This window comes from Emydura macquarii, unplaced genomic scaffold (assembly GCF_026122565.2).
Source record: "Emydura macquarii macquarii isolate MOO-44397 ecotype Brisbane River unplaced genomic scaffold, CSIRO-AGI_Emac_v2 contig_2897, whole genome shotgun sequence".
Classification (NCBI taxonomy): domain Eukaryota; kingdom Metazoa; phylum Chordata; order Testudines; family Chelidae; genus Emydura; species Emydura macquarii.
In genome coordinates this window covers 29,198,706-29,222,887 of record NW_027133034.1, presented here as the reverse complement: position 1 = coordinate 29,222,887, position 24,182 = coordinate 29,198,706, and the positions used below count along the sequence as shown (strand labels likewise).

At 41.1% G+C, this 24,182-nt stretch overlaps 1 protein-coding gene across 1 annotated transcript in view; it reads left to right on the top strand.

Annotated features, from left to right (window-relative positions):
* Positions 1-24,182, top strand: part of MAN2A1 (mannosidase alpha class 2A member 1) — a 216,892-nt gene that overhangs the window by 165,540 nt on the left and 27,170 nt on the right. The window contains exons 17-19 of the mRNA XM_067568482.1: positions 222-355; positions 2,256-2,397; positions 13,045-13,178. Coding sequence (XP_067424583.1) covers positions 222-355; positions 2,256-2,397; positions 13,045-13,178 — 410 coding nt within the window. The remainder of the gene's footprint in view (positions 1-221; positions 356-2,255; positions 2,398-13,044; positions 13,179-24,182) is intronic.

Genomic DNA, 24,182 nt, shown 5'->3' with positions numbered 1-24,182 from the left:
TTAGGTAGCAGTGATGTAGAGAGGCTCTGCTACCCCATTCCATAATGCTGATACATGCACTGGGTTCAAAGTTTAGTCTTCTCTATCAGGGTAGACATTAACATGGAAGGAAAATTGGTCGAGGGGAACAGGATCATTGTTACGCTATGGGGAGAGCCCTATAGAACTTGTTTTTTATTTATTTTAATAATCAGATATTTTAAATGTACTTTGAAATATAGGGTTGGAAGGCCAGTCTCTTGAAGTCTCCAATATTGTGGACATTAGAGAAGAATACAATCGTGAGATTGCAATGAGAATTTCATCTGACGTTAACAGCCAAAATAGGTTTTACACTGACCTTAATGGCTATCAGGTAATTGTTGTCTGTTAATTCTGAGTGTAGTAACTATGGCTGCTCAGTATCATCATGTCTTAGTACTTTGATTTTTTTTTTGTCTTATTTAACCAAACAAATAATTCTTTAGTATTAGAATGTTAATTTTTTTGAAAGTAGACATTGGTCTAAATATATACTATTTTTCTTGACATGGCTTATATGCACTTAAATGATATGAATGGCTTTTCCAGGATTCAAGAAAGTTTATTTATGTCTGTCTGTCTTTCACAACAAAGCAGCCTATCTTATATGCAAAAACTGTGTTTGGTTATAGCAATATGATGGTACTAATATATCCTTTGTTTATAGACTATTATTTTAATTTTGTTTGGTTCTTTACACTTCTTTAAAGATATCCTCTATGCATGAATATTGGAAGGAGGAGGAGATATTTTTAAAAATTAAGTAATTTCATTTTTTGTTATTTTTGAGTAACATCAGCATTCTGTGAGTTATAGAATATGTAGATTTTTGTCTCAGAAACCTCAATCTAAATAGAGTACTAAAGTAGATGTTGGTCATCGTGGAATTAGCATGTTACAAATATTTGTTGAGGGACTTTCAAAGAGAAGTGTCTTTGTTCCATTTCAAAGCAAGTTTAAGATTTGAATAATTTTAAGGGGTTGTATTTTGACATCTATCAGGAGGCCATGAAATTCTGCAGAATTTAGAACCCCAAAATTCCCTTTTCATACTCCCCAACACTGATAAAGTGGTAGCACCCCTGGCAGGCATCATCATATTTCCTGAGGAAGGTGCCTTGTTTTAAAAAAGCAAAACAGCCAACCAAACTAACAAAGAACAAACCCCTGCAAATAGGGAAGTCAAAGCCACCCTTAAAATGGAGTTCAAAACTACATCAGTTGTGTCAAGAACATATCTGCCAACCATGTATTTTGCTCAGTCCACATTGTGAGGAACTGAAAAAAAATTTAGTTTTCAGGGTCAAAGCATAAAAAGAAATTTAACTAATATGACATTAACAAACCATCTCACACACACTATTGATATGTTGTACTCCTTTCCTTTTCTGTCATGTCTGTTTAGATTATAAGATCTTTGGATCAGATGCTGACCCTTATTACACGTTTCCACAGAACCTAACAGGCCCTGATCTTGTTTGGACCTCTAGCTGTTACTGTGATGCAAATAAATTATATAATACTTGATTGGAACATAGTAAGCCATAGTATTGATGATGCATCTGATAAAAAGAATGCAGGGTCATTTTTCTTAGCTGTGTTGTAGTGGCATTTGTAGAAGTTAAAAAATAGTAAAAACTTTTGTTTCACTGTTGTTGCCAGGTATGATTCCGAGTACATAGGGACTCAGATCTGTTGAGTAAGAAATTGCCATTTTATTTCATTATTTCAAAGTAGTACTGCACTTAGATAAAATAATATAAAGTGAAGTTTTAAAAAAGTAAAGAATATTTAATAGCTATTCATTCACCTATACAGCTTGCAAGAAATGTCAGTAGATTTCTATTAATTATATCCCTGCTAGAAATCCTAGGAATAACTCTCACTACCTCAAGCTTAGTCACGATCTGCTCTCTAAACAAGAAGAAAAAAATTCTCTCAAAAATATTGCTCCTCATGCTAAAAGCCATTACAATTCTTTATCCAAATTCCCTTGAAGAATCTTTTGGTTTTTGAAAACTACTCTGAACTAGAAGAACGTGTAAGTTACACCACTTCTGAAGTAATGTTGGCCACATGTCCCTAAAAAACTGAATATAGTGAAGGGACTTGTGTTGGTGTCTATCAATCATTTTGCTCCCAAAGTGTAATAGATAAATGCCTAGAAAGATCTTTTGGGTTTTTACATCTCTAAATATCAATAGAATATACTGATGTTCATTTTGATATTGTAGATTCAGCCCAGAGTGACAATGAGCAAATTGCCCCTTCAAGCAAATATTTATCCAATGACTACAATGGCTTATATCCAGGATGATGGCATTCGTTTGACTCTTCATTCTGCTCAGTCTCTAGGCGTTGCAAGCTTGAAAAGTGGTAAGTACAATATGGGAGAGGTTTTCAAAGTCAGACCTACATAGTAAGTTATTTCAAGTATTCAGAGAGTTGTTTCACGGATTACTTTGTTGTATAGCATCCCTTACTTGAGAATGTAGAGAAAAAGAGCATTTTTCCTACTTCTAAAACATGATAGTTTGTAGTGTTTTGAATATATTCGGGGCATAAGAATGACCATTCTGGGTTTCGGTACTGGTGTCCAGCTACTCTAGTATCTTATCTCCAACAGTGACTAGCACCAGTTGCTCAGAAGAAGCCATGCCATAGGCAGATATGAAATCTACTCCCAGGGAAAGTCTCTTTCTAACTCCAATTAGTTAGAGGATATTTTGTGTCCTTAAGGAGATGTTATTTTATCCAATCCATTGCTCTTGTTTATTATTTTTTAAATATTTGCTGTTATAATTCTGGATAGTCTTGTTTATCTATAAAAATGTCTAACCTTTTTTTTTTTTTTTTTGAATCCTGCTAAACTCCTGACCTCAGTGATATCTTATTACAGACTACTTGTGCACATGTATGCCACCAGCATATTTCAGCCAGTGTAACTAGCCTTTGCAAGATCTGACATAAGGAGTTTTATGATGCTCACTCTTACCATTAGCATAGCACATAACTGGGGATTTGGCAAGGGCACCTATGTGCTGTGCTAATTTTTGCCTGTGGTTTTGGCCCCTTGTGCTCATTTGTAACCAGCATAACTCAGAGCCACTCTGTGCAGTGGGTCAGCCCTTCAGAGATGCTGCATCAGAATCATGGCATCGTGAAGGTGAGCTTTAAGCCATTTTTGCACACACACCTTTACTTACGTTCTGTGGAGTTCAGCTGCATCTTAGAACCTAGAGGAAGTTGACTTTCTGGGAAGAAAGAAGGGATGGAGTTGCAGGGCTGCTACCTATGGATGTGTGGGTAGAAAATAGGGAGTGTTATCACAGGGTGGCTTTGTGTCTGTGTTTTGTCCTGAGATAAATTAAATCTGGCTGCTTATGCTTAAAAAAAAGGTTATCTTTATGTAAATCAAAATTTTAATATTCCATCAAAACCTATTTCAGGAGAATGATTAACCATGTAATGTTTACAGTCAAAAGGTACAGAAATGATGGTAAATTCCTTGTTCATAGTTTAATAGAATCATAGAACTGTAGATTTGGAAGGAACCTCAAGAGGTCATGTAGTCCAGCCCCCTGAACTAAGACAGGACCAAGTAACCTCGACCATCTCTGACACTTCTGTTGTCTAACTTGTTCTTAAAAACCTCCAAAGACAGGGAGCCCACAACTTCCCTTGGAAGCCTGTTTCAGTGCTTAACATTCCTTAGAGTTAGAAAGTTTTTCCTAATAGCTATCCTAATCTCCCTTGCTGCACATTAAGCTAACTACTTCTTGTTCTGCCTTCTGCCTTGTTCTGTCTGGCACTGTCATCATCTTGACACTGCACAACATCTCTGTTGCTGAAGAAACGACCAAAAAAGGCTCATGCAGAACGCTCACCAGCACCAAAGTCAACTTAGAAAAGCGTAGGGGCCGCAGTGAGACCCGTGTCAAGCCACTCGTCCCCACCAACCTCGATGGGATCTCCGCCTGCACAGGCATCAAGCCTGGTGCCTGCTCCTCCGCTGACTCCAGGGAGCATCAAAAGCTCTCAGCACCTGAAAGTCCCCACTACGCCCGAGGTGTTCTAGGCAATGAAGGTCTTCCTGGCAGTTCCGGTGCCGCCCACACCGAGGGAGGGGAGGCCTGCACACCAAGAGCTGGCTACCCCTTCTGAGGGTTTGTGAAGGGAAAAGCCGACCTTAAGACCACTGCAGAGTTCCCTGTCACCAGCACACCTCTCACCAGTCTGCCAGCAGTCACCGACGCCCGCTACTGATCCCCAGAACTACGCTGGGAGAGGTTGGGACCCTATCTCTGGTCCCTGGGCATTAGGCGCCAGTCCTCGGATCAACAGCACCAATCCCTGAAATGCCACCATTCCCCAAGGCCCTGGCACTGATCCACAGACTCCTGAGGCAGATCCCTGGAGCACCGGCACTGCTCACCAAGTCCTTACTGGAAGCCGTAAGACAAAAGGCGGTCATGGGACACCCAATGCTCAGTCTTTCGGCACTGCTCCCGGGGCACCCGGGGCAGTGCGGAAAGACAGGTGGTGCTGGTGTCCTCATGGTTGCCCTGGAGTGCTTCCTTGGACTCAAGAGGGAGAGGCCATAGCCCTACGAGAGGACCGTCTTCCAATCAGACAGCTGGGTTCCCCATGTTGCTACTGGTGAGGTATGGCCTCAAGGGCAGTGGCCCAGTCTCTGGCAATTTTGGAACCCATGCGGTTTTCCACAGGCCACAGTCCCGCAGTCTGTCACTCGCAGGAACCTTGGTACTACAATTCTCAATAGCCCCACGTGCAACACTGAACCTGGATGTGGAAACCGACTAGGAAGGGACACCATCAGTCAGTCCTGACCAGGGAAGAGGATCTGTCCCCACCACAATTGTCAGCCTCCTCCTCTTCCTCACCCAACAAGGTGCTAGCGGGGCCCTCCCACACTGCCCCTCTAGATGACGTTAGGGCACACCGGGAGCTGGTAAAGCGTGTGGCAGCTAAATTGGGCCTGAAGGTAGAATTGCTTAAAGTGGATGAACTATTCAGGATCCTGGCATCTGCAGCTCCATCCCAGGTGGCTCACCCGGTCCACAAGGGGGTAGTAAAGTTGGCCAAGGCCCTGTGGCAGACCCCTGCCTCTCTGCCCCCCATGTCTAAACAAGCACAAAAGTAGTAGTATGTGCCAGCTAAGGGGTTTGAGTACCCCTGCACCCACCCCGCCCCAGGATATTTGGTAGTCGCAATCGCCAATGAGCGTGACAGGCAAGGACAGATGAGTTCTTCTCCTAAAAATAGGAGGCCAAGAAGAGGCCAAGAAACTTGATTTATTTGGTCATAAACTTTATTCGACAGCAAGCGTGCAGCTGAGGCTATCCAACCAGCAAGCGCTGTTGGAGTGGTACCACTTGAACATCTGGCAGTCATTGGAAAAGTTCACTGACTCTCTGCCACAGGCCTCCAAACAGGAATTTGAAGTGATTCTGGAGGAAGGGAGGATAGTGGCTAGAGCCTCCCTACAGTCGGTTTCGGATGCAGCTGATTCCATGGCAAGGTTGATGGCTTCCGCGGTCTCAGTGAAGAGAGTGTCTTCACTCCAATCGTCGGGTCTCTCCACAGAGGTCCAAAAGTCCATTCAGGACCTCTCATTCAACACTTCAGCCTTGTTTGCTGATCAGGCGGACTCAAGGCTGCATGGGCTAAAGGTTTCGAGGGCTACGTTGTATTCCCTGGGTCTTTATACTCCATCCTCTGCCATAAGGCACTTTAGGCCTTAGCAGCAGCAGAGATTCGGGGGACAGCGTAAGGGAGAGCCCTACAAGAAAAAGTACAGGAGCTATAAACATCGCCAGGGCCTCTCACGAGCCTCTGCCCCGCAGTCAGTCTCGAGCTGTCATCCCTCAGGGGGAAAACAAAGCTTTTGAAAGTGTGCCTCAAGACAACTTACCAGACACTGCCCAAGATCCAGACTCCCGATTATTTTCCTCCCATCTTGCTCCTTTTCTCTCAGCTACCATAACATCAGACTACTGGGTACTAAGTACGGTAACTACTGACTACACCCTTCAGTTCATTTCATTCCCATCCTCCCACCCCTCTTCCCCATCCCTCTTCAGGGACCCCTCTCGCGAGCAACTCCTCATGTTGAAAGTACAGGCTCTCTCGCAAGTGGGTGCAGTGGAAGAGGTCCCTCAAAGACTGAGGGAGGAGAGGCTTTTATTTCTCAGTATTTTCTAATCACAAAGGCGAAAGGGGGGCTAAGACCCATCTTGGACCTATGTGGCTTCAACATGTTTCTCAAGAAGTTGAGGTTTCACATGGTCTCCCTGCCAGACATCATCCCTTCTCCAGATCCAGACAACTGGTATGCCACCCTCAATTTAAAGGACACCTATTTCCATATCTCCCCAGGCCACCGGAGGTTACTGCTATTTGTGGTGAGTGCACAACACTACCAGTTCACTGTGCTCCCCTTCGGCCTGTCAACCACACCACACTATTTACCAGTGCATGGCGGTGGTGGTAGCCCACATCAGGGACCAAGATGTACAGGTCTTCCCTTACCTGGATGATTGGCTCATCCAGGGTCAGTCGAGAGTGCAAGTCCAGCACGGCATTGAGGTCATAAAAGCCACTTGTCAGGCACTAGACCTGCTAATAAAGAAACAGAAGTGGACACTTATACCTGTCCAAAGATTAAAGTTCATCAGAGCAGTCCTAGACTCTACACAACCCAGAGCGTTCCTGCCAAAGGCCCAATTTCTGGCAATGTCGGAACTCATAACCCAACTTTCGGCCCACCCCCTTACCATCGCGAGGGTATGCCTCAGCCTGCTGGGCCACATGGCGGCTTTTACTTACATGGTCCAGTACGCCAGACTGCACCTCAGACCACTACAAATGTGGCTGGCAACGGTGTACTCCAAACAACAGTTTCCCTTTGGATACTTACCTCTCTGTCATGGTGGACAAAGCCATGTCATGTGCTCGCAGGAGTGCCATTTACAGCCCTGCGATTTCAGACGTCTTGGAACTAGGACGGGGAGCCCACGTTGGTGCTCTCCAAACCCAAGGCCTCCGGATCAAAGATGACCGGGCTCTGCACATCAATGTCAGAGAACTCAGAGCCGTTCGCCTAGTCTGTGAGATGTTCTTACTGTACCTCTCCAACAAGGTTGTGCAGGTTCTCATAGACAGCACAGCTACAACGTATTACATCAACAGGCAGGGGGACAGAGCCTTGGCCTTTTGTCAGGAAGCCATACGCTTGTGGATCTCTGCATGAGCTACAACATTCAGCTGGAGGCGATACACCTGTCTGGGGTCAAGAATGCATTAACAGATCACCTAAGCAAATCCTTTTGCTCTCACCACAAGTGGTCTCTCCACCCAGAAGTGACCGCCCTCATCTTCTGAAGGTGGGGCTCTCTCCAACTGGATCTCTTTGCGACCAAGGAGAATGGATAGTGTGATCAATTCTGCTCCCTTCAAGGGCTCGGTGACACTTCCCTGACAGATGCTTTTCTTCTGTCTTGGTCAGGCAGTCTCATGTATGCTTTTCCCGCAATACCTCTGTTACACAGAGTCCTAGTGAAAATCAAAAGAGACAGAGCTTCTTCACCCGGTCCTGGCTTCCCTGCACCTGACAGCATGGATGCTTTGTAGTTAAGCAGGGAAGAGCAGCACTGCACAGCTCAGTTTTAGAGGATTCTATTGGAAAGCAGAAAAGCTTCCATCAGGGCATCCTACCTAGCCAAGTGGAGACGCTTCACCTGCTAGGTGGCTCACCAAAATGTCATTTCAACGAAATCACCTATACAGGTGATCTTGGACTATCTGCTTCACCTGAAACAAGAAGACTTGGTCTTCTTGTCTGTTAAAGTGCATCTGGTGGCAATATTGGCCTTTCACCTTCCTGTACAAGGCATAAGATGGCAGCTAGATTCCTCAAAGTCCTGAAGAGGCTTTTCCCTCCACTTCAGGTCCTGGTTCCCCAATAGGATCTGAACCTCATCCTCTCCTGGCTCATGGACCGCTCTTTGAGCCGTTGGCTTCCTGCTTCCTCACACACCTGTCACGGAAGGTAGTGTTCCTGGTGGTGATCATCTCTGCAAGGTGGGTCTCAGAAATTAAAGCCCTGACCTCAGAGCCTCCATACACAGTCTTCCATAAAGATAAGGTGCAAGTACAGCCTCACCGGCGTTTTTGCTGAAGGTAGTTTCTCACTTTCATGTCAACCAGGGCATCTTTCTACCTCACAACTGCAGCGAGGAGAAACGTCTTCACTCCCTCGATGTAAGAAGGGCCCTGGCCTTCTACATCAAGAGGATCAGACCCTTCCATCGTTCCACTCAGCTCTTGGTTGCAGTTGCTGATAGAATGAAGAGACATCCAGTGTCATCGCCGCGAATCTTCTCATGGATCACAGCCTGCATTCAAGCCTGTTATGAGCAGGTGGGGGCCACAGCGCTACCGTCCTTGTCAGCCCACTACACACAAGCTCAGGCATCTACGGTGGCCCTCCTGGTGCATGTACCGATACAAGACATCTGCCAAGCTGCTACATGATCCTCAGTACATACCTTTGTGTCCCACTATACCATCACTCAGCAAGCTTGGGATGGTGCTGGGTTTGGCAAATGTGTGTTACAGTCGTCGCATCCATGAGCTCCTGCCCACCTCCAGAGGTACTGCTAGTAAGTCACCCATTCAGAATGACATGAGCAAGCACTCGAAGAAGAAAGAACAGTTACTTTCCTCATAACTGTTGATTCCTATGTGTTGTGTCCCTGACCTTGTTCCTTGCAGATTGGCCTGTACAGTCCAAAGAGAACACACATGAGGTGCTGCAACCTTGTCAAATATGACGAAGAGCCATATAATAAAATCAATCAAAGTCAAAAAATGACAAATTTGTTTACCTATAGTACCTTAATTTTGTCCCTTGTGTATGTGCATTATGATACAATCTTTAATTACATGAATTACTTATATTTTTCAAATAATGAAATCAAATATAACATTTTTTTCCAACTTTAGATACTCCTGGGTAGCAACTTTTACTGTTGTTTTTCTGCATGCCAGACAAGTAGAGAAAATACAACTAATCTTTCCTGTGGAGTTTTGTCTTTTTCATTGTGCACCTCAAGAGACCTTACATGACTTAGAAAATAATAGTATATTATATTAGAAATGGTATGGTCATACAATAAAAAGTATCTGAATACATAGCCACAGTGAGCAGTTAAAGTTGAACAAACAATTTTGATTCTTACTAAAGCATTCAAATTAAGGAAATGCATTTGTTAATGTTTGGTTAACATAGGTTGTTTTTTAATGTAATTTAAGTATTTTTTAACAATTCCATAATTGGGAGCCGGTTAGCCAGACACCACCAAAACACTCTATTCTATATAATCCTGTCCCATATAATGCAAAAAACTTAAATAAAGTTTGAATACATAAGTTATCTGCACAAGCATTCACAAGCAAAACCAAATTTCTTCTTCAATGGCTTCTACTTGTGGGACATAGCACCTCTGGCACTGAGCTGTGGAACTGCTGAAAAAACCCATGTCTGTTGGAGGGTACATTAGCTATCTCACAAAAGAGTGTGACATCATCACTCTCTATATAAAAGAGCCTGAGTTCCTTTGCTTCTGCAGAGAGCAAATGGAATTTGCCTACGTGTACTCACGCTAGATCTTCCCTTAGGTTAGCTTAAATTTTTCTTGTAAATATTGGTTTAAAGTAGCATAGGCTATTTTAGTGTATAGCACTTTCCTTGTCCTGGGAGCCTTCAGCTGTTTGCGACCTGGAGTCCCATAAAAACTTCAAGAGATGTGCCTTCTGTCTGACAATCTTACTGAAGATAAACACTTGTGGTTGATGCCTTCTATGTATGGGTAAAACCTACTCAATAACCCAGGGTCTATTTGTTCACGTTCACTCCTCGCACTAGAAGGGAGAAATGTTTGAGGCTCCAGGTTTATCTGGATTCTCAGTGCTTACAGCTTGAACTGCTGCAGGAGGTCCTTTCATGGGTACAAGAACTAAACTCTATCCTGAAATCCTCTTGACACAGGACCCAACGTACATTTTGCTGCCCTGTTCTCCGTACCACTACCCATCATTGAATTGAAACTAAAATATCCTTAGTTTTATACTGGAAATAAATCCCTTGTCTGGCAATGCTGTTGTTGGTTAAATCAACAGTGGCATTGAAGACTGAAGCAGCATTGCCTATTAAGGCCTCAGTAGCCTTGGAGATGATGCAGGAAAGGCACACCTTGATGCCTACTCCTCCCTCAGCACTCTTGCCCTCAGCACCAACTCAGGACCAGTTCTTTGGTACCAACAACTATCTTGGCATCACAGTCCAAGCAAAGGGCCTGACCAAGTGAAAGGAAGAAGAAAGGGAAGTGATCAGGCCATGTTTCAACCTTCTCATCAATAAGATGAACAGAACCACGAGGGCCTTGAAGATCATGTGGCACCACTCTCACTTCTTCTAGACAGGTGTATGGAGCAGACATCCTGGCACAAACAAACTTGGACACCTCATCAGTTCAAATCCCAATTATACTTTATTTCTGTCTGAAGCAGAATCTATCATCAAAGCTGCTAGCTGCCCCACCACATATTTTTCTAATGAATGACTCTCACCTGAGCCTACTTCTCTGGTTCCAGTTGGAGTTACTTTGAAGTACATTTGACCTCTTTGGAAATGAACATAGAAGGACACCTGACTTGAGCTTAAGATTCCAGGCCTTTTCCCTCACGTTAAATGTAGACGTCCATGGAAGGATATAATGCAGGACCTTCTTCAACTCCTCATGTTGTTATATATACAGGACTCCATGAGAGCCCTCCTGGAGGCTGTGAGAACAACTCTGGCACAGACTTCGTTGGCAACATTAATACCCCTTCTGCTAGTGGGCCTTGCCTGGACAGCTATGCTGACACCAGTGCCTATTTCTCACTGGTTGCTGATGCAAGAGAATTGAATTGGTGCTTCTTCTGTTTTCCTTCCTTCTAGACAGTTTCAGGAAGTATCAGAGAGAATGGCTGGATACTGGACACTATTTGCAATGAATGCTCCATCCAGTTTTGTACCAGGCCACCTCACCATCTTCCTCCTTCCTTTCTCACAGACCTATGCCACGTGAAAGTCATGGTGGAAGAGATGTATTGCTCCCTCAAGAAGGGAGCCATAGAGGCTAGTCCACAGGAACACCAAAGATAAGCATTTTATTCTTGCTATTTCTTCATCCCGAAGAAGAGTGACAGTTGGAGACTGATCCTGTACCTCAAAAACCTCCACAGGTACATAGAATATTCAAGTTCAGGATACTCACTTTAGGGGACATTATCCCTTCCTTATCACAGGAAGATTGTCATGTAGTTCTTGACTTAATGGACTCTTACTTGCATTTGTCAATCAAACATACATATCAAATACCTGAGATACTACCAATTTGTAGTCCTTCCTTTCAGTTTGTCTGCAGACCTGGGAGTCTTCAAATACCTCACAGTAGTTGCTGCACACCTCATATGCCAAGGGACATTTACTTAACATTCCTGTATGACTGGCTCCTAAGGGACAACTCACAACATCTCTCCTCAGAAGTACCATACATATACAACGTCTTACAATTTTTGAGTCATCTGGAAGAAAACCTCACTTCAACCCGCACACCAGATCACCTTCATCAGAGCAGTCTTAAGCTCTACTTAGACCAGAGGTTTTCTTCCAGAAAAGAAATTTTTCAGGGTTCCCTGGGCAACTCTCAGAGAACAACCAGACAGACCATTTAATTTTTCCAAAGACTGTGATGTCTGATGGCCTCATTAGCCTACTCTCACCTTTTGCTTTTCTGTACACCTGACTCTAGCCACACTGGATGGTGGGACAATTCCACACACACAATGTACACAGATTTCAGAAGACAAGTCTTCCCTCTCTGTGCTCCAACAGCTGATTGCCAGATTTGGGTTCAAGAAGGAATTTTACCCCAAGTCAGATTGGCAGGGACTTAAGTGATTTTTTTTGTATATTCGTCTACAGCATGGGACATGGAGCAGCTGCTAGGAGGTCTTTCCTAATCAATTCCCTTCCTTTGCAGGGGCCTCAGACATTGATGGCACCTCAGTGTGTCCTGTTCTCTGTCTGTGGCACACATTAGTTTAATCTCTTGAGGACTGAAAATCTTTAGTCTAAATAAAGTTTTTGGGTTTAATATGGGAGTATGGGGTGAAATATGCAGGTCAAGCTAGACAATCTTCCCTTCTGGCCTTAAATTCTATGAAACTAACTACCCATCTTTTCTATCTCGGAGTTCTGTGTAACATTTGTGGTTAGAAAGAAGGAACTGTGGCTGTTGGCGGTGCACTCCCTTGTTTGGAATAGGACAATGACATCACCCTCACATGAGAACTCTTATGCACCCCAATGGGTAAAAGCTTTTTAAGGCAGTTAGCAGTCTGTTGCCAGAGACATTATATCTCATAAGTGTAAATACACAGAGGCAACTCTTGAAGAACAAAAGTTACTCATATGTAACCTCTTTTCATGTAAAATTTCAATTTTCAACCTTCCCCTGTTGTGGGGCTTGAGCTGTTCAAATAGTTTTCTGGAATTTCCTTTATAATAAGGAAAGTGTGCTTTTTTCATTCTCCCATAGTTCAAATATCTTACTAGCTTTTGTCCAACTTTAAATAAATAAATAAATAAATAAAATGTCTTCTCCCGAGACCAGTGCTTGAAAATTTTAGCCTCATAGGAGAAAATTTGAGAATGTTATTAGCAACCAAAACCAGGTGAAAATTTGAGAATGTTAGAAGCTACCAAAACCAGGACATTATGAAAATGCTTATTGAACCCTACCAAAACCATAGATATCATAAATTCTCCAGCTGTGAGGAATATGATCTGGATTATTTTTACTATTGCTGTTTGCAGTAATAACATTTATATGGTTAATAAAAGCAGCACATACTACTATCACCAACTTAATCTCAGTATTTGTTTTTCAGGCCAATTGGAAGTCATCATGGACCGTCGACTTATGCAGGATGACAACCGTGGCCTTGGACAGGGTGTCCAAGATAACAAGATCACAGCTAATCTGTTCCGACTTCTCCTGGAGAGAAGAAATGGAGTAGATGAGGTGGGAGCAATTACATGGGTTTATTTGCTGTATTTTCAATAAAATAGAAGATACAAACATTTACAAAACTTTCCAAAGATACCTACATATATCAGATTTTTTTTTTGGTTAAATGTATCTGACCTATCTAAATAGTCTCATTTTATGTAAGCCAGAAAGATATGAGAATGTTATATGCAGAAATAGTATTGGTCAGATTCTCTCTTCTTTTTACAAATATTTACCCTTGCATGTCCCCTCTTATTCCCTCCATTTTTGTTGTTTTTCTCTTCCCTTCCCTCCCTCCCTCTTTTTTTTTTTTTTTGGTCACTATAGGGAAATAAACCTGAGAAGGACCAACTGAGTGTGATATTGCAAAAGTAGAGACTAATGACAGCAGCTACAACACTGAGTTGATTTAAAATCAGAAGGCAGTTTCTAAAGATGGGGAATTGTATAGTGAACTTATAATATACAAAGGAGCTGGAATTAATGTTTTTATGTGGGTGATATCAGTCACTGGAGTGATGAGGATACTTACACTGTACCATTTAAAGCTAAATGCCAGTTTTCATTTGAGTCATAGATTTTGAAGCCAAAAGATCTCATTGTGATCCTCTAGTCATCCTCCTTTATGTAACAAGCCATAGAATTTCACACCATATTTCCTGCATTAAGCCCATAACATCTTGTTGAGCAGGAGCATATCTTTTAGAAAGATATTTGGTCTTGATTTAAAATTTTCAGAGGATGGAGAATCCATCATATCCCTTGGTAAATTATGCAAAATGTTAATTAACTTCAGTGTTAAAAAATTAAAAATTGCACCTTATTTCCATTTTGAATTTTCTAGCTCCAACTTTCAGCCATCAAATCTTACCTCTTTGTCAGATAAATTAGAGGCATCTACTATCAGAAATCTTCTCCTTGCATAGGTGCTTATAGAATCTGATGGAATCAACTCTTCAGCTTCTCTAATAAAGTAAAAAGGTGATATTCTGAAGTGTATAATATAAAAGTAGAGACCTTTTGCACACACACTCTTGACATATTTAGATTAAATGCAACATTAAGGTTATGTATTTTAAAACTAAAGACAGATAATGTAAAAGTTAAGGTTCCTATAATAACTTGAATTCAGCCACATTTCAAATACTATGTGTTTGTAATCTGTTTTCATAAGTAAGCCTGAGAAACCTGATTTCGACTTCACAAAAAAAAGGTGAAAACAAGGGTTGAGGTTTTCAGAGCAGTGCAAGGGACTTTAGCCACACATCTTCCATTAATTTCAAAGGAAGACATGGGTAAAATCATCTTCATTGCTTTGAAAATCTCATCCTTGGGCTTTAATATATCCACCTGCTCCTAAAATGTTTCATAAATGTATCTAAATGGATGGAATCACCTTACCTGAACTGTTTCCAGATGACATTGTGCCATTCAGGTCGGTCACTCAAATTTTCTGTTACCTGTCAATCTGCTTCCAAAAAAAGGCCGTCGTCTACTGATTATCTATCAGCACCGTTGCACAAAAAGGAGATGCAAAAATGTAGTATAGACTATTAACAAGACAAGTAGATAAGTGCATTAAAGAGGTAACTTAGGGAGCTGGAAAGTCGTATTTCCGTTTTTTGAGATCTCTCTGTGTGATGTCAATACTGAATGCATTCTAGTCCATTAAACATCTCATCACATTCTTTAAAAATTTAAAATTCACTTTTGATTTATTTCTCAAGGCACACACCAATATTTTTGTAGAAAATTGCATTGCAAATTTATTGAGAACCAACAAAGAACTGATTTTTGTAACAGATATGTCCTCCAGCTATATGTTCATTAATATATTTTGCTTGAATATATTTTATACTTTGCAATTTTTTTGAGTAACATATTTAATTTTTTTATTGCATGCATGACACTGCACTTCTTGTGCTGGAAATCCTTCTGTTATAATCACCTCTGCATTTATTACAAATATATCTGGTCTCTGCTGTTTGTTTACTTTTTTTATGCCTTGGTATGTATTTTTAATTAGATGAACTTCAATTATTTCATTAATTCAAATTTTTCATAATATAACTTTGCTTTGACTTGTTTATCAGTTATATCACAAATAATTTGGTCTTTAATTGCTTTATCTAGATAATAGTTCAAATTAATTTGATTTAGGTCTAATACATAGCTCTTTAACATAAGACTCAATGGCACACCTGGTTCCTAGAAAAGAAAATGTGTTTACATAAGAGACATTTTTGCATGGATCATAGTATTCTTGAAATTTTGTTTAGCTGTTTACAGTCATTTTCTTGCTTCTGCTGTATTGCACTATAGATCTCCAAAGCCTCTGGGCCTGCCACTTGTACCATTGTAAAGAATTTCATCATCTCCAGATTCTCTGAAATACCACCTGCTTCCAGGAAAATGTGGAAGTGCGTCAGCCACCTCCAATCCTTTTTCAGTTTTCTTTGCATACTGAGGGACACAGATGTCTTTATTTGCTCTATTTTTGCCATAGATTCAGTTCTCTTCTGATAGTACATAATAGAGATGACACACAGCAGTGTGATCTTTATTTCTTGGTTCCAGTCAAATGACACAGGTCAAGATTATTGAAGGTTAATATCTCTTTTGCATAGCAAGGAGCAGCATCCACTCACTTTGTTAGTTATTTATTAATTGTTAGTTATTAAACCTTTCTCTTGTTTCTAGACTGTACACTATTCTAGCTTTAACTGACAGGCACCTGTCGTTACAGCAGGCTACTCTCACCTTCTTTAAGACCATATGAAGTTGCCAGAAAAAATATCCACAATTGCGACCATAGTTTGTCAGATTGTCAAGAGTGTGAGGGGTTTCGTATGTAAAAGTGCTGCCATACTGTGGCACTCCCCTCTTAGATTCTGTCACCAAGAAGATAGCCATGATCAAAGCCAAGTGTACTCTGTGGTAAGCTACACAGAGAATCGGAATTCTGTGGCAAAATTTTCCCTGCAGAGTTCTGGTGATAACTTCCAGTTTGGCACATAATTTGTCTGGCAGTTTCAAGTAAATAAAAAAATGGTGGATTTTATTGTATATGACAGTAATTCAATCAATATTAAATAACTCATTGTGTTTATTTTGATATTAAATCCAGTCTTGTGTGCTGCCCCCAAAATGGCAATGTGCTGCAGTTTTTTATAAGGACAGCATGTTAACTACATTATAGAAATTGACTTGTGGGGAAGATAGAAGCTTTGATACCTAGAAAAGGTGTTTGAGACTTTGACACTGGGGAAGGACAGTATCTTTTCTTTCTTCTCATTTTGCGCAGAAGCCGAAGTCACTTGAAGCTTTTTGATCAGTTTCCCTTATTCCAACAACCCTTGACAACAGCCAGCCACCTTGCTATTTTACACCTCAGTATCAGTCTCATAGATTTTAAGGCCTAAAGGGACTCTTACGATCATCTAGTCTGACCTCCTGCACATTGCAGGCTGCAGAATGTTGCCTACTCACTCCTGTAATAGACTCATAATATCTGGCTGAGTTACTGAAGTCCTCAAATCATGATTTAAAGACTTAAAGTTACAAAGAATCCACCATTTACACTTATTTAACCTGCAATGACCTGTGCCCCATACTGAAGAGTAAGGTGAAAAGCTCCCAGGGTCATTGCTGATCTGACCCATGGGGAAAATTCCTTCCCAACCCCAAATATGGCAATCAGTTGGTCCTAGAGCATTTCAGCAAGACCCAACAGGCAGACACCAGGAAAGAATTATCTGTAGTTATTCAGAATCCTCCCCATCTACTGTCCCATCACCTGCCCTTGGGGATATTTGCTACTAGCAGTTACAGATTGGCTATATTACCACTGTAGACAGTCTTAGCATACTATCCCCTCCATAAATTTATCAAGCTCAATCTTGAAGCCAGTTAGGTATTTTGCCCCCAGTGTTCCCCTTGGAAGGCTGTTCCACTCCTCTAATGATTACAAATTTCACTCCTCGAATGGTTAGAAACCTTTATCTAATTTCAAGCCTGAACTTGTTGATGGGCAGTTTATATCCATTTGTTCTTGTGTCAGCATTGGTAATTAACTTAATTTCTTGCCCTCCCTGGTATTTATTTCTCTGATGTGTTTATAGAGAGCAATCATATCTCCTCTCAGCCTTCTTCTGCTTAGGCTAAAAAAGCCAAGCTCTTTGAGTCTCATCTCATAAAACAGGTTTTCCATTCCTCTGGTCATCCTGGTAGCCCTCTTCTGCACCTATTCCAAATTGAAGTAATCATTCTTAAACATGGGAGACCAGAATTGCACACAATATTCCAGATGAGGTCTCACCCGTGGCTTGTATAAGGGTACTCACAGTTCCTTATCTGTACTGGAAATACCTTGCCTGATGCATCCTAGGATTACAGTGGTCTTTTTCATGACTACATCACATTGGCAGCTCGTACTCATCCTGTGATCAACCAATGCACCCAGTTCTTTCTCGTCCTCTGTCACTTCCAACTGATAAATCCCTAGCTTATAGCAAAAATTCTTGTCCCTACGTGCATGACCTTGCACTTTGCACTATTAAATTTCATCCCATTTCTATTACTCCAGTTTTCAAGGTCATCCAGATCTTCTTTTATGATATTTCGGTCCTCTGTATTGGCATTAGCTCCCAACTTTGTGTCATCTGCAAATGTTGTTAGCACACTCCCACTTTTTGTGTGAAGGTCATCAATAAAAATGTTAAATAAGATTGGTCCCAAGACAGATCTCTGAGGAATTCCATTAGTAACCTCCCTGGAGCCTGACAGTTCACCTTTCAGCATGACCTGTTGTAGGCTCCCCTTTTAGCCAGTTGTATATCCATATTTCAGTTCTCTCATTAACCCCCAACTTCTCCAGTTCAACTAATTTCCCATATGGAGCTGTATCAAATGCTTTACTGATATCCAATTAGATTAGACCTACTGTATTTCTTTTGTCTAAAAAATCAGTTAACTTTTTAAAGAAAGAGATCAGGTAGGTCTGGCAGGATCTATCTTTTGTAAAACCATGTTGTATTTTATCCTAATTACTGTTTTAACTCTGTCTTTAGCTGCTTACATTTACACTGAATGTTAAGTACAGAACTCTGTATTTAGGTTAGTTAATTAGGTATTTTTAAAAAGTTTTACTTGTGATTGAAAATGTTTTAGAAAAATTGTTTCAAATACGAATATGAAAGATCTATATGAGAACTGTTCAGAACTATTCAGTGGAGATGCTGTATTCTTTGAGTATATGTGCCTGTAGGTGCTCGCCATAGAATGTGCATGCACCTGTGTGACTCAAATGAAGATTGTAAAGCAATTGTTGTGGGCCCACAACTGCATAGAAAGGCTCTGTGCTCCTCTACAAGGTTATATAGGGAGATGTGGACCCTACCCACTTGCAGTTCAAGATGGAGCATTTGATGTCCACTGTTTTACAGCTTCCTGCCCTTTACACTTACAGAGGAATTTCATATTTAGTTATCTTTTTAATTTTTGACACGTTTCATTTTACTTTTATTTAATTTCCGCACAGTTGCTCTTTCAGCTGTGTTCCCCCCAACTCATCCCCATTTCAGGACTTTAGTTAGTGATTTGGCACACTAAGTTATGCCAAAGGCCCCAGGATTTAATTCCTGATAGGTCTGCTACAGGTCTTTTTCCCACAGTGACAGGGACATTCTGTCAAAGTACAAGGTCTGCTTGGGATTTAAAGGCATGACTAGAAAGGACAGAGGGGGTAGGTTGAAGCTCCTCATAAGGGAGAGCTCTCTAGCTCCTGAGGGCTCTGCTTCCCTCTCTGTACATCGGCCTCAGCACGTGAGGCATCTTCACAGACTGCTGGAGTCTTGGCACCTGCCACAGGGACCAAGATTTCCAGAAAGAAGAAGCGTCTTTCCCCTAACAGGGAAACAAAGAGTTTACAGGTATGTCACCCTGTAAATCAAATTCCCAGGAGACCTCATGTCCAGTAAGGGGTACCACCGATTGAATCCATTACCAAGGTGTTGTCACTGCATAAAAAGTTGCATATGGAGAATTCTTCTGCTCTCAGGGCAGCTCCTACATTGGTATTATCTGAGATCTCTCGACACCATGATTTACCCAGGGCTCCCTCATGCACTTCTTTTTACAACTGCAAGGTCAGCAGCTCTTCTATCAACCTCTCCGATATCACATTACCTACTCCTGGCTCTGGTACTAATTCAGTCTTCACACCTACGCTACCATCACCTTCCAGATTACTTTCCACAGAAGACCTTTTCATTTCAGACTAACGGAGTCTCCCCCATTAAGAAAGTCTACCACAGTCCCCTCCCTGGTACTATCCCAACAGTTGCAACATGACACTCCATCCCTTAGTAACAACAACAACAACCTGAGATTTCCCTTTTAGCCCAGGAGAAGATACTTCAGACTCTGAATTCTCAGCACAGGACTCAACTTCAGTATTATACCGTCACACTGCCATGAGTCCATTTACTGAAGAGGGCCTTCTGGAACACATCAGGCACCAGAGACCTCAGGGGTATGAGTACTGTTGGGAACCCTTCACCTATCCCTCTTCTCACTGGAATTACTGGAACCTCTGAGAGCACTTTGATGAACAGTTCTTCAGGGTGCAGGCTGAGAAAGTCCAGTAGCCCCTGGTACCCATCATCCACAAGCACTGACGGAACATCCTCCAATACCACATGCTCCATGAGTACCAGAAGAGGCACAAGAAGAACAAAAGCCACAAACTGAGGATAACTTGCCTCCTTCAGCTAAGCTGTTGTCCTCTCTGGATGAGACAGTAATGCCACCACTGCTTTCTTACATGGATGACTTTAAGGATTTCCAGTACCTTATGAAATGCCTAGCGGTCTCCCTCCAGATTCCTGTAGAAGAGATCCAGGAGTCCCAGCACTCCTTGGTGGACATTTTAAATATCACGCCTCCCTTCCCTGCGGAAAATTGTCCTACCAATTAATCTTCTGAATGAATTCTGCCATTTTCAAGTAGGCAATATTATATCCCACCAAAGGGAATGGAACACTTGTTCTCCCATCTTGCCTCACATTCCCTGGTGGTGGATGTGGTCAGTAAAAGAAAGTCAGGCTTATTCTAGACCTTATCCTTCAGACAAAGAATCCGAGTGACTAGACCTACTCATTTGCAGCTCTTCAATTTTGAGTTGCAAACTACCAGAGCTTTATTGCAAAATATGATTTTAACAATTATTCTAAGTTTACACACTTTATTAAACACCTTTGCAAGACTAAAGAAAGAATTTCACATTCTCATCTCTTCAGGGATCCTTCTCATGAAGAGTCCTTAAGGCAAGAGCTCCTATCTCTCCTGTTCTTAGGAGTGATCAAACTGGTTCCACCGAAGTTATTGGAAGAGGGTTCTATTCCAACTATTTCATAGTCACAAAAAGAGATGGAGTCTGGAGACCAATCCTTGATTGCAGAAATTTGAATACCTATGTCATTTTGCAGTGTATAAGGATGTGACACTAGCTACTATAATTCCCATCCCTAGATCCAAGAGACTGGTTTGTTGCCCTTGACCTTCATGATGCCTACTTTCATGTAGCCATCTGCCCTGCCCACAAGTTTTTCCTGTGTTTTGCAATAGACTTAGAGCATTACCAATACTGAGTCCTCTCCACAGCACTCAGGGTCTTTACAAAGATCCTCTCAACTGTAGCAAACCACCTGTGTCAAGTGGGCATCACAGCATTCCCATACTTGGAAGACTAGCTCCTCTGGTCAATCAGTTCTAGAGGTCCAGTGAATAACTTCCAAGGGTCTTAGCCCTCTTTCAGTCTCTGGCCCTTAGCATCAATTGGAAGAGGTCTGTGTTGATCCCAGTCCAAACGATAGACTTCATTGGAGCCACTTTAAAATCCCTAACTGCCAGAACCTGTCTCCCGAAAGAGAGGTTCTCCACTCTGTCCAGTCTAGTTTTGACAGTACAGTGCAGCACACAAACAACTGCAAAGACCTACCTACAATGCTTGGACCACATTTGTCACATCTCACACAAGACTGCACCTCAGGTACCTTCAGATGTGTCTACGGTCTGAGTATACCCCAAACAGACACAGCTTCTACAAAAACATCCCAGTACTCTTGGAAATTCTGAACTCTCTCAGCTGGTGGAAGGATCCACTAATGGTCTATGTGAGATTCTTCCATTTCTCACCCTCAAAAATCCTCACAATAGATCTCTCTTGGGTGATGCAGTTCTCCAAACTGTCTTAAATTTGCCGCTTCAGCAACCACCTCCAATTTAAGTTACTGCTTGGGAGCCTCCTACAGTGGACCACCCATAGGAACATACACTTGAATAAGAAAAAGAAATTACATACCTGTACAGTAACTTTCATAGGTTCTAAGGCCGGAACGGACAATTGTGATCATCTAGTCTGACCTCCCATATAGCACGCACCATAGAGCTTCCTCAAAATAATTTCTAGAGCATAACTTTTTTAGAAAAAATCCAGCCTTGATTTAAAAATTATCAGTGATGGAGAATCTACCAAGAGCCCTGTTAAATTGTTCCAATATTAATTACTCTCATTATTAAAAAATTGCTTATTTCCAGTCTGAATCTGTCAAGCTTCAGCTTTCAGCCATTGGATCATGCCATACCTTTCTCTGCTAGACTAAAGAGCCCATTATTAAATATTTGTTCCCGTGTAGATGCTTACAGACTGTAATCAAGTCACCCTTAAACTTTTCTTTGTCAAATTTAATAGATTGAGCTCCTTGAGGCATATTTATTAGGTATGTTTTCTAATCCTTTAATCATTCTTGTGGTTTTTCTCTGAACCCTCATAAATTTATCAACATCCTTCTTGAATTGCGGGCACCAGAACTGGACACACTATTCAAGCAGTGGTCACACCAGTGCCAATACAGCGGTAAAGTAACCCCTCTACTGCTATTTGAGATTCCCCTGTTTATGTATTCCAGGATCACATTAGCTCTTTTAGTCATAGTGTCATGCCTGAGAACTCATGTTCAGCTGATTATCCACCGTGACCCCAAATCTTTTTCAAAGTCACTGCATCCTAGAATAGAATCCCCCATTCTGTAACTTTGGCCTATATTCTTTGTTCCCAGATGCATACATTTACCTGTAGTCATATTTAAAATACATATTGCACTCATTTTACCAAGCAATTCAGATCGCTCTGAATCAATTATCTATCCTCTTCATTATTTACCATCCCCCAATTTTTGTGTCATCTGCAAACTTTGTCTATGATGATTTTTGTTTTCTTCCAGGTCATTGATAAATATGTTAGCATAGCGCCAAGAACTAGTCATGGCAGGACCCCACTGAAAACAGACTGGTTCAAATGATGATTCCCTGTGTACAGTTATATTTTGAGACCTATCAGTGAGCCAGTTTTTAATGCATTTAATGTATGCTATGTTAAATGTTCTATCATTCTAATTTTTTATCAAAATGTTGTGCAGTACCAAGTCAGACTCCTTACAGAAGTCTAAGTATATTACATCAGCACTCATATCTTTATCAATCAAACTTGTAATCTCACCAAAAAAAGATATCAGGTTAGTTTGACAGGATCTATTTTCCATAAACCCATGTTGATTTGCATCAGTTACATTATCCTATTTTAGTACTTTATTAATTAAAGTATTTATTAAGTGTGTATCAGCCATTATTTTTGCCTGGGATTCATGTCAGGCTCACAGGCCTATAATTTCCTGGGTCATTCCGCTTACCTTTTTTTTAAAATTGGCACAATTTTAGCTTTCTTCCAGTCTTCTGGAACTTCCCCAATGCTCCAAGACTTATTGAGAATCAGCAAGCTCCTTATACCCAGCTCTTTTGAAACTCTTTAGATGAAAGTTATCTGGATCTGTTCATTTTAAAATGTCTGACGTACTAGCTTCTGTTTAATAACCTCCAGAGAGACTAATGGAATGGAAAGAATTGCCTTAACACCTATGGTGAGACTTCATCATCTGTCCCCTGCTCCCCCAAATACAGACCAGAAATATTTATTGAACACCTTTTTTGTATTATTATTGATAATTCTACCATTTCCATCTAGAAATGACCAATACCATTGTCAGGATTATTTTTGTTTCTAGTGTATTTTAAAAATTCATTATTGTCCTTATTTCTGCTGGCCATAATTTTTTCTCCTTTTGTCCCTTTGCTTCTCTTAGCAATGTTCTGCAGTTTTTAACTTCTGATTTATATTAGTCACTATTAATTTCCCCTTTGTTCCATTTGTTGTATATTATTTCATTTACATTTTAAAGTTGCCTTCAGTTTCTTTCTAAACAGTTTGGTTTTTTAAATCAGTGCTGCCTTCTTCCTCAGTTGTGGGATTGAGGCTTTAGGGGCATTTAGTAAAGTATTCTTAAATCATTCACATTTTTCTGTTTAAATTCTTCTTCCCAGCTGATTTGGCTCAAATTGTTTTCAGCTTTGTGAAATTGGACTTATTAAAGTACCAAATATTTATATTTATATTACTGGTCTGAACTTTATTCTGCATGCACATTATAAATGTAATCAAGGCATGATCCATTTCTACCTAAACTACCATAAATTTTTGTTCTGTGCTTGGTTCCTCTTTATCTTTTGGCACAAGATCTAATATAGAATTCTCCCATGCTGGTTGCAACACTTTTTGAGTTAGGAAATTCTCATCTATAATGTGTAGAAATTCCAGGAATGTTATAGTACTGTCAGCATGAGCCTTCCAGCATATGTCACTCAGATTGATGCCCCCCATAATCACACAGGTTTTTTCCCTACACATTATAGATAGATAGGTGCATAAAGAAGCTCAACTAGGGTCATGCTATCCTAGTTTTGATAGCACCAGCCTATCCAGTCAGCATTGATTCTCATAAGTGTTAAGTGTTTTGATTTATTTGATATTCCATACTTCTTCCTCAGGTCCTGCATAGTTTTGCAGAACCACAGCAAATCTTTGTATCCCACCTGACTATTGGATTGCTCAGTAATTAACTC